This window comes from Polychytrium aggregatum, assembly GCF_025602895.1.
Source record: "Polychytrium aggregatum strain JEL109 chromosome Unknown BJ171scaffold_25, whole genome shotgun sequence".
In the NCBI taxonomy this organism is placed as follows: domain Eukaryota; kingdom Fungi; phylum Chytridiomycota; class Chytridiomycetes; order Polychytriales; genus Polychytrium; species Polychytrium aggregatum.
In genome coordinates, this window is record NW_026516227.1 from 14,521 (window position 1) to 23,593 (window position 9,073).

Sequence of the window (9,073 nt, forward strand, 5' to 3'; positions counted from 1 at the left end):
CCCAAGGATCCCACCCCTCGCAAGGGCTCGATCGACACCTCGTCCATCCACACCCATCGGTCTGGCGCCCATGGCATCGCCGGCAAAACCGTCCTTGGAAGCTCTTCGGTCTCGCAGCCGATCCAGCCGCTGTCTCCAACTCCGTCGCCCATACACTTCCGCTCGACCCAGCAGCTTCTGCCGCGGGCTCGATCGACCTCGTTGCATGCCCCTCGGCCGTCGATTGCCCAAGATTCTCTCGAGCCTACCGGCACAACGCACGAAGGCGCTGTGCATGAGAGCGAGCCGGTTCGTTCGGTGTTCCGGTTTCCGGTATCGGCAGCGTCGACAACCTCGATACACTATATCCTGGAGCAGCTCTTTTCTCGATTTGTATCCAGCGCCGAAGGCAAACTTCATTACTTGGTTCCTTATCAGTTGGTACGCTGCTCCTCTGATGCCGGGTGGCCTGTCAGCTGCCCTATGGTCGATCCGTTACCTGCTGTTTGGATGCTCTGTCACCCCTCATCCGTCATCCCGCATATATTCCTTGGCTGCTGTCTTCCAGGACGGAAATCCCAATCTCTTGACGCCACTCAGGGTTGGCCAGGACCCAAGCTTCGATCGGCTGCTGACATCACTGGCTTCGGTCGCAAGGCACTGTCCGAAAATCGTCATCGATGCCATCATGTCATGGAGAAACTACAAAAACGACACCCCGTTCCAGATCACCTCCAATCTGTAGGTTGCTGTGTTGCCAGCACACGCCGTTGCATCGCCGCTTTCCTTGGTCATTGGGGCTGGACATGCACCAGGATGCTACCCGAAGCATGTTCGATGCGGATTTATCAAGCAGCACCCTAATCGAGCCGCTTTTCGATCCAGCTCTGTGTCGTATTCGCACATCAAACAACGAGACCTGGAGATTCTCTTGGCTGAGCGCAAGACAGTATGGACTTTCCGCTATCGAGAGGCCTTGGCTTTGCATCATGGGCTATTGGCCTTGGCACTTGCAACAATACTGACGGCGTTGTTCTGGCGCTCTGCAGCTCATTCTCAACTTTATCATCTGTCGAGTGCTGATTACAATCATGGGCTCGCTCACGAAGGAGCTTCTTCCCGAATCCCTCGGAGAGAAGCTCGAAGCCATGGTCTTTGAGCAGATCAAGATTGCCGATCCGTGGGTATCGATTGCAGATGACGTTATTTCAAATGGTCAAATGGCCTGGGCTATGCGCATCCGACTGACGCTCCTGTCCCGGTGATATTGTTGGCTCGGTATCCTGGCTTGATCGCACGGACTGAACCGTTGCAGAGAAATCATCTCAAGAAACCCCAATCGCCAGTCCAACATTGACTTTTTCGCCGAGCTTCTAGGATCGATCTCGAATCTCAGGTACAGATGCCTGTGCATTCAGATTGTTTATGCGACACCTGGTTAGCCTGTGTGAGCAATCGGCGACCCCATCGTCCTGGATTTGGTTGCTTGTCTGCTATGCTACTTGGCTGTTTGGCTGCTGGCTGCCCACTCGTTTCTGATCTCGGCGCTCTGATGCCGATGCGGCCTCCAGGTTCGGGTCAGTCAGTGACCACTTTGCATCCGAGTTGGCTCGTAGCAGCTCGTTGAAGGAGAGCAAGTTGGAAATGATCATCCGGCAAATGCGACATCTCAGGCTCAAGGTCTGCCCATCGATCCATATGATGATGCAACAGCCAAGCAGCGTGTTGGGCCAGACCGGTGCCTGGATTCGCAACGAGGCTCTGCGGCTAACGAGTGGATCCATCGCCGCCACAGATCGTTCCGATGGAGGCCATTGAGGACTCTGCCTTCTTCCTTGAGACTTGTGCAAAGTACTTTCAGGCTACAGGAGCCTCTCGCATCCAACTGGCCTTCGCCGACACCTTTGTAGAGTTGCTTGAGCCAATTGTAGAGGTTGGTATCCTGGAGCCTTGTTGCACGCCTCATTACTTCCGCCGCGACGACTTTGATGGATATTCTCAGACATGTCGCCCTGTTCCGCCAAGGTTGTCACGGGTGTGATCAACATTCCCGCCTGGATCAAAGCCATCGAGAGCATCTACGGCAAAGCGTATCGGCCCAACCAGCGACTCAAAGGAACTTTGGTGAGGGCAGTTTGGTCTCGGGGATGCCGCCTGGATTTACACTGTGCAATCGATGCTCATCGGTGGGGCTGCGTGGCTGACGGTAGCTAACCGTGCTTCTGTTCAATTCCGGAAGAGCCATCTGTTTCTGGTCACGACGCTTCTCAGTGCGTGCAAAAAGTCGTTCTTCTACGATAACTGGATGAGCGCGGCAAACATGTGTCTTCAGCGCCTGTCGCAGAGGGATTACAAGAACAAGCTCTCGGTTCTGTTTTGCCTCGTTCGCCTGATCTGGATATACCTCTACCGCTTCCCGGAAACCCCCGTCCACAACGCCCACATGAATCTCGAGACGATCGTTCGTATCCTGCTTCCAAGTCTCCCGGGGCGAAAGCCGAATGCCGTGTCGACGACCCTCTTTTCGACCGAAATCGGTCCTCCCTCGGCCATGATCAACATGGGTCCTCTCAGTGTTTCTGGGATCGGTGGTTTGGACCTGTATGTGCAGATCGCGTACGTCATTTGTCTCAAACACCAAGAATACGGCATCGAGAATCTGCTGCTTCCTCTCCTCGGCGCCGACGCTTCGACGTCTTCGGGCGGCAGCAGCGGTCTTCCGGGCACCCCTGGCACTGTTTCTGGCTTCAGCGGCTATACGCTCACCGATGCTTCTTCGAGCGCATATCCCGGCTCTTCATTAGGCTCTGCCGAGGAGTACCCGGGCTCTGGCGCCGATGTGAGCCTCTACCCGGATCGCTTTATCATCGCTATCCGAACGATGCGTCTGCTCCTAGCGGACTTTGAGGAGCACCTCGGTACCGATGAGCGCAGCGTGTTCTACAACAATCCAGCCGCCGGCGGCTTCTCGCACAACGTCGTACTCGAGAGCCGCATCAATATCCCACCGCCTCGCTTCCCTGCTTTCAATCAGTTCTTCAACATCCAGCTTGGCACCACAGAGTCACTGCGTGCCATACGCGAGCGGAAGGACCCCCAGGCTTCCCCGGGCGAAATTGATCTCGACTCTGCACAAGCGCGCGGCCCCGAACTATCCAAGCTCTTGTCGGCATCGCTTCCTAACCATGTCTATAATGGCATCGGCACTATGCTCCAGCAGACCTACAACAAGATCAACGATATTTTGGGTCGTGCCTGGGTCGAATTCGATAGCGGCAGTTCCTTCGACAGTGCCGTTGGCCTTCATTTGCTCGGGGACCTGGCGACCAGTGGACTCCATCGAGATGGATCCTCCTCCAACCTCGGTGCCTTTGCGGCTTCCAAAAGCAGCATCAGCGGCAGCGGCAGCGGTTCCGGCGCCGCTGCTGAAGGCGCTTTCTCGGGTGCATCCTCAGACAAGTATGAGCGACCGGGGCTCTTTGTTGGTGATGTGGTCACATCCAGCACCGGACTGACATCCGGCAGAGACAAGTTGGTGCTCTACGAACTCATGCGCGCCTGTCTGGATGCCATTCCGCGCTTCGTTCCTACTGGAGTGGGCCCGGTGAAGATCATCGAGAATCTCGGTCGATGGATGGTCCATGTTGATGAAGACATACGCAAAGCTGCCTTTGAGGCCCTCATGCGAATTGCCATGATCAAGGATGGCGGACTGAAGGGACAATGGGCCCTTAAAGGCGGCGAAACGCTGCTCTCTGGAATCCTGCGGATTGCCGTGGACACCTCGATTGGAATCGTCAACGAGAAGTTTGGCGAGCTGGCGACAATGCAGGGCACCCACGATGCGGTCTACAGCATCATGGAGAAGGTCGTGTGTAACTACATATGCTTTTTGAAGCTGTATCTGGAAGAGATGAAGGAGCTTCACGGCCGGGAAGACTCGCGCCTTGAGCCAGCCCATGTCGACTGGATCGTCCAGGGTATCGAGAGCAAAGGCCTGCTTTTCCTGACGTCCACCTTCCCAGCGATTCGCAAGCACGCCATCGGAATCCTTGAGATAGCAGTCACCATCGAAAACGTGCTCAAATACGGCTCTGCGTCTGCGACCGACGACGCACGCAAGGCCCGACAGTCAAATGCCAACGATGACAAGGTGCGCGTACACCCCCACTCTCAGAGCCAGCCTGCCCAGCTCACGCCCAAGGAATCACGGGCTATCCGGGTGCTCCAAACGATGGGAGACGAGATCGTCCGAAAGTACGAGTACGATCCCCTATCTAATCCCAGGTCCGGTAGCGACGGCGCCGGGATTGATCCGGGTCGAGGTGCTGTCGACCGATCGCCAACGCTGCTCGCCGTGGCTGGGTCTGCAGCCCCTGTGGACGTGTCACTCTGGAACCGATGTTTTGCGGCCGTCGTGGCCATGTTCTACGACTACCTTTGTCCTTCAGTTGTCATTCGAACTTTTGCCGATATCAACGTCCGCCTCGGGGCCCTGTACCCGACCATCTCCAGCGGACTGGACCTGAGCTTCAAGCTGACGAGCAACGGAACGCTTCAATGGAATACCGTGAGCACCCCAAGTAATCTGGCGCAAGTGCCTTCTCGTGCAGTACTGCCTTCGGACGAGATTGTTGTTCAGTTTCAGCTCTACCTGACCTTTGTCGTCGCCACCATGGAGGTGGTCTCAAGCGAGAGCATCGGCCATATAGGAAAGCTGTCACCTGGGAACGACTGTCACCATAACGTCTATCCCGTCTTTGGCAGCCGCGTGCTGAGATGGGAAGTTGACGACACTATATGGCGCCGCCCGGTTGCCGTTCGGATCGAGCAGCCGCAGAGTATCATCCACAAGGCGTTCTCGCTGATCCTCTCGGACCGGGTTCATATCCGAAACGCGTCCATCATCGCCTTTGGAAGCATGCATTGGCGGACATACCGCACCTTTCTCGAAGAAATCCGTCCTTGCGGCAAGCTTGTCATGGATGACATCCGGCAGCGCATCGCCACCAACCCCCAGACCCCATCGCACTCAACTCGCAAGTTGAGCCTGAGCTCGGCCAGCCAGCATACCCGCAAACTCGATCGGCTTCGTGAGGAGCTCACCCAGATCTTTTCGTTGATTGCCCACTTTGTTGATCACGATGAGTACCGCCAAGATCACGAGCTTGTGGCGCCCGTGCTGCAGTACATCAAGGATATGCAGCGATTCCTCCACCACCCAGAGATCCAGAGCGACCTGGACTATCAGATGCTCCGATATTACTTCTGTGGCTTCATCGAGCGATTCTTTGACCACCTCGTGACCAGCCTGGATGTGGCCATGGATGTAGCCATGGATGCCTCTGGTAACCGCCTCTCGGACGAAAAACTCGAGAACTACATTTCGATTGATCAGCGATATGCGCTGTTTCTGATGTTTGAACAGTGGTGTGGCCACGGGCCGCTGGCGGCCTCGATCAGGGAGCACGAGGACAAGACCATCAAGGCCCTCCTGGATGGGATCCGTGACCAACGCGACCGTGCCATGACCCACGATCGGATCGAGCTCCAGCGAAACGCGCTGGAGCTGGCTTCGCTCAAGGCAATGTCGTCGCTCTGTCGTGGGTCGATCACAAACGCGCGCCACCCCAGGGTCTCCTTCGATGTCCGAACCCTGCTGGCGTGGGTTGACGGCCTCCTGACCAGCTCCAACGACAAGCACCATGCCATCGCGCGGGTGGCGTTGGAGAATCTGCTACTATACAATCGCAGCAACGAGGAGCTTTTCGAGAATGTTCTGCTGCGCTGCCATTCAAGCACTGTCCCGCACGATGTACAGCGAGGCTATTTCATGGCCATGGTCAACCTGTTTGGCAGCCCAGCCCAAAACCATTTCTACACGACGTCCCAGCGGAAGTACTTGCGTGAGCGCAAACTCAACGATCTTCCCTTCCATCCCGCCAAGCTCCTCTGCCTCGCAATGTATATGATTGGAAGCCATAGCCTTCAGATCCGCAAGGCTGCCATCCGGCTGTTGCTGGGCGTTGAAGGGCTCATGGGCGATTCGGCTCCAGCGTATCCCCCTGATGTAAAGGGCTATACCATGTATCCAGGTGGTCCCGGCGAATCGGCATATGCGCAGCCGCTCGACCTGGGCGATGACGAAGAAGATGCCACCAATGAGGCCGCCGCTATCACAAGTGCTTTGCCAGCAATCTTCAAGCGTGCGCAGGCGGCGGTGTCGTGTCGTTTGGCATCCGAGTACACTGAAATCACGTATGAGGTAGGCACCGGACTCGCGGGTCCTTTGGCTGCTGCGACTATAGGCAGTTTTCTAAAGATCAGCGTTGTCGGATCCGCAGATCCATCGACGACAGTGCGGCTTTGATCGACGCAACCTTGCCTCTTCTCTGCTTTAGATGCTCTCCGAAATGATCATTCAAACTGAGATGATTCGGAAGGGAGGTCCACCAACATACTACAACCCCAATCTCCGCGACATTTTCATCGCCATGCTGCCCTGGATCCGCAACATTGACTTGCCGAATGTCATGAACGATGTCGAGAATATGAAGGAGACGCCTGTGCCTCCAAAGTCGCTCGCCAAGGTAACGTCAGAGGTAATCCTGACCAATCTACTGTACATTACGATACGCTACGGTGACGACTTCATCAACGAGATCGAGGATATTTGGGCTCAGCTGGTCGATCGATTTGAAGAGGATGCACCATATGCCGACAACCAAACGGCCCCGGCCGGCGCAGCCGCGTCCGCACTCTCGTACGAGAAGATGAGCCGCAACGTGCAGATGATTGTTGAGTTTCTGCTGGACGTCGGTGTCCAGCGCAGGAGCCGCAAGTTTGTCAAATATGCCAAGAAGATTGTTGTATACCTTGGGCGCACTGCCGGCTGCGAACAGCTTGTGGAGACGCTCATGTCATGGATCACACCCAAGGGCCTTGTACCTTCGAGCGGAGATCGCAATCTAGGCGGGATCGACGACGACATCAGCGAGATGCTGAGCTTTGGAAAGTCCGGCCGAGAAGTTGGCGGCACCTATATTCAAGGGGTGGGACCAAATCCGCTGTTTATGGTCGATCTCGGCGATGTTCTGAACGACAGTCAGCTTCCGCGACAGTTTTCGCGCGGCCAGCTTTCATGCGTCCTACTGGTGGATTTGGCAATCGAATGCGGTCACAACGTGCTCGAATCGAGGCTCCCAACGCTACTACTGGTGATCTTTGTCCAACTCGACCACCCGCTCACGCTCATCGTCGAGGAGAGCCGACTCCTGCTTATCAATCTGATCCACTCGATCCTGCCGCGCGACCAAAATGCTGACCGCATCGACGCCATCCACTCGACACTGAACTTGAAAGAGGGAAAGCGACTGTGGAACTACGAGGACGTCTCGCCCAAAATCCCCGCAATCGACTCTGAGCGGCAAATGGCTGGGCTCCTCAGCGACGTGCTTGCCCTCTTTTCATCCGTCGACCCGCAGATCAAGCAGCACCTCGGCGAAACAGCGCTGCAGTGGGGTGCGCGACGTACACTGCGTCATGTGGCGGCCAGATCTTTGCAAATTTTCAGAGCCCTGCTTCCGCCCTTCAGCCTGAAGATGATTGGTGAACTCCTCTACCGCCTCCACTGCACGATCGGCTCTCCAGTCGACGAATACCAAGGCTATTCGCTCGAGCTCCTGAATACGCTGCAAGTCATGATCGACACCCTGGATCCCGCGCGGCTCCTTCTGTACCCACAGCTGTTCTGGGCTGCGGTGGCGTGCATGCAGTCCCCAAACGAGTTCGAGTTTATTCGCGGCGTGCACATGCTCAACAAGATCACCGGCAAGATCGGCATCGAAGAAGAGCAGTGTCGAAACATCCTGATCCTGAGCTTGCCTGGTAACTGGAGAGGCCAGTTCCACGGCCTCCAGCCCCTCTTGGCGAGAGGGCTTTGCTCCTCCGTTGCCGAGACGGAGGCTGTGGAGGTCCTTGGACATCTGCTGACGTTTGCAGATGACGCCCTCGTGGACCAGCCGTCCGAACGCGTGCTCCGATCGATCTTGTGCTTTCTACCCCGACTGCTGCAGGGTCTCGAGGCCGCGCCCCAAGCCGACGGCGGTGCCGACGTCAATATCTCGGTCGAAGGGTGTCTCCGAGTGGCAAGTCTACTCGGGATGATGGCGGATCGGAAGGGTCACTTTGGATTGGGCAAACTGTTTTTGTCGTACTCGAAACAGCGCTTCCGGTCAAAGGAGGATTTCCTCTCACAGCTGGTTTCGCTCATCCGCAACGAGTTCTGTCCGACACACGAGGGCATGGTCCTGCAAACCCTTCTCAAGCATCTCACCAATCGACACCCGTTCTACCGCAAGCGCACGCTCAAGTTCCTCAAGTCATTCCTCTCCACGACCAAGCTGGAGCACAGCGGCCTCCCTGCTGAGGAGTTGCTCGAGCCGCTGGTTATGCTACTGCAGTCGGATTTTGTCTGCGAAGCATTGGAGGTGCTCGATGTGATCGCCTTGGAGGCATGCAAGAACCTGCCGCCCGACTTCAACGCGCACTTCATCACCGGCATCAAATCTAAGATCGATCTGATCGCCGGCGACCATGCCGCCATACCCATCGATGGCGCCCGTATGTTTGTCCAAAACAGCGGCTGGACGATCCGTGGCCGCGAAGAGATGACCTCGGTCTGTACCCACAACCTCAACGCGCTGTCGGTATCCTGCCGTGGAACCCAGGAGCATATCCGCTCTCTTGTCGTCAGCCATGCCAAGAAGCTGAGTGCGAGCATCGACGCCTCTGCACCCAAGAAGCCCTCCCCGCTGACCAAAGGTCGATACTTTTCGCTCTCGCGCGGCAATCCAGAGCCCAGCAGCGTCGGCGCCAGTCTCGTCGAGCTTGAGTCGACGCCCAAGGACATTGTCCAGGCCCTGACGGAGCTCGATGCTTACTTTGGCATGGACGATTCGCGCCAGGCACATGGCGCTCCGCCGGACGCCAAGCATGGCATCTTGAATAAGGGCATCGTTTGGAGTCCAGCATCGTCGCTCTCGGCGGGACAGGCTCATCCTGCACAGGATTATTGGATGGATGGGTTACTCGC

The 9,073-nt window shown here is 56.5% G+C and overlaps 1 protein-coding gene across 1 annotated transcript; it reads left to right on the forward strand.

The window, feature by feature from the left end:
* Positions 1-436: 436 nt before the first annotated feature.
* BJ171DRAFT_425542 (cell morphogenesis N-terminal-domain-containing protein) lies at positions 437-8,360 on the forward strand (the record flags this gene model as incomplete). The annotated part of the gene is made up of 11 exons (XM_053107726.1): positions 437-720; positions 865-928; positions 1,029-1,159; positions 1,295-1,375; positions 1,551-1,659; positions 1,775-1,912; positions 2,005-2,117; positions 2,221-2,595; positions 2,761-3,464; positions 3,507-6,244; positions 6,381-8,360. Coding segments are annotated over 11 exons (6,717 nt in total), but the record flags the coding sequence as incomplete, so codon positions are not given.
* Positions 8,361-9,073: the final 713 nt, after the last annotated feature.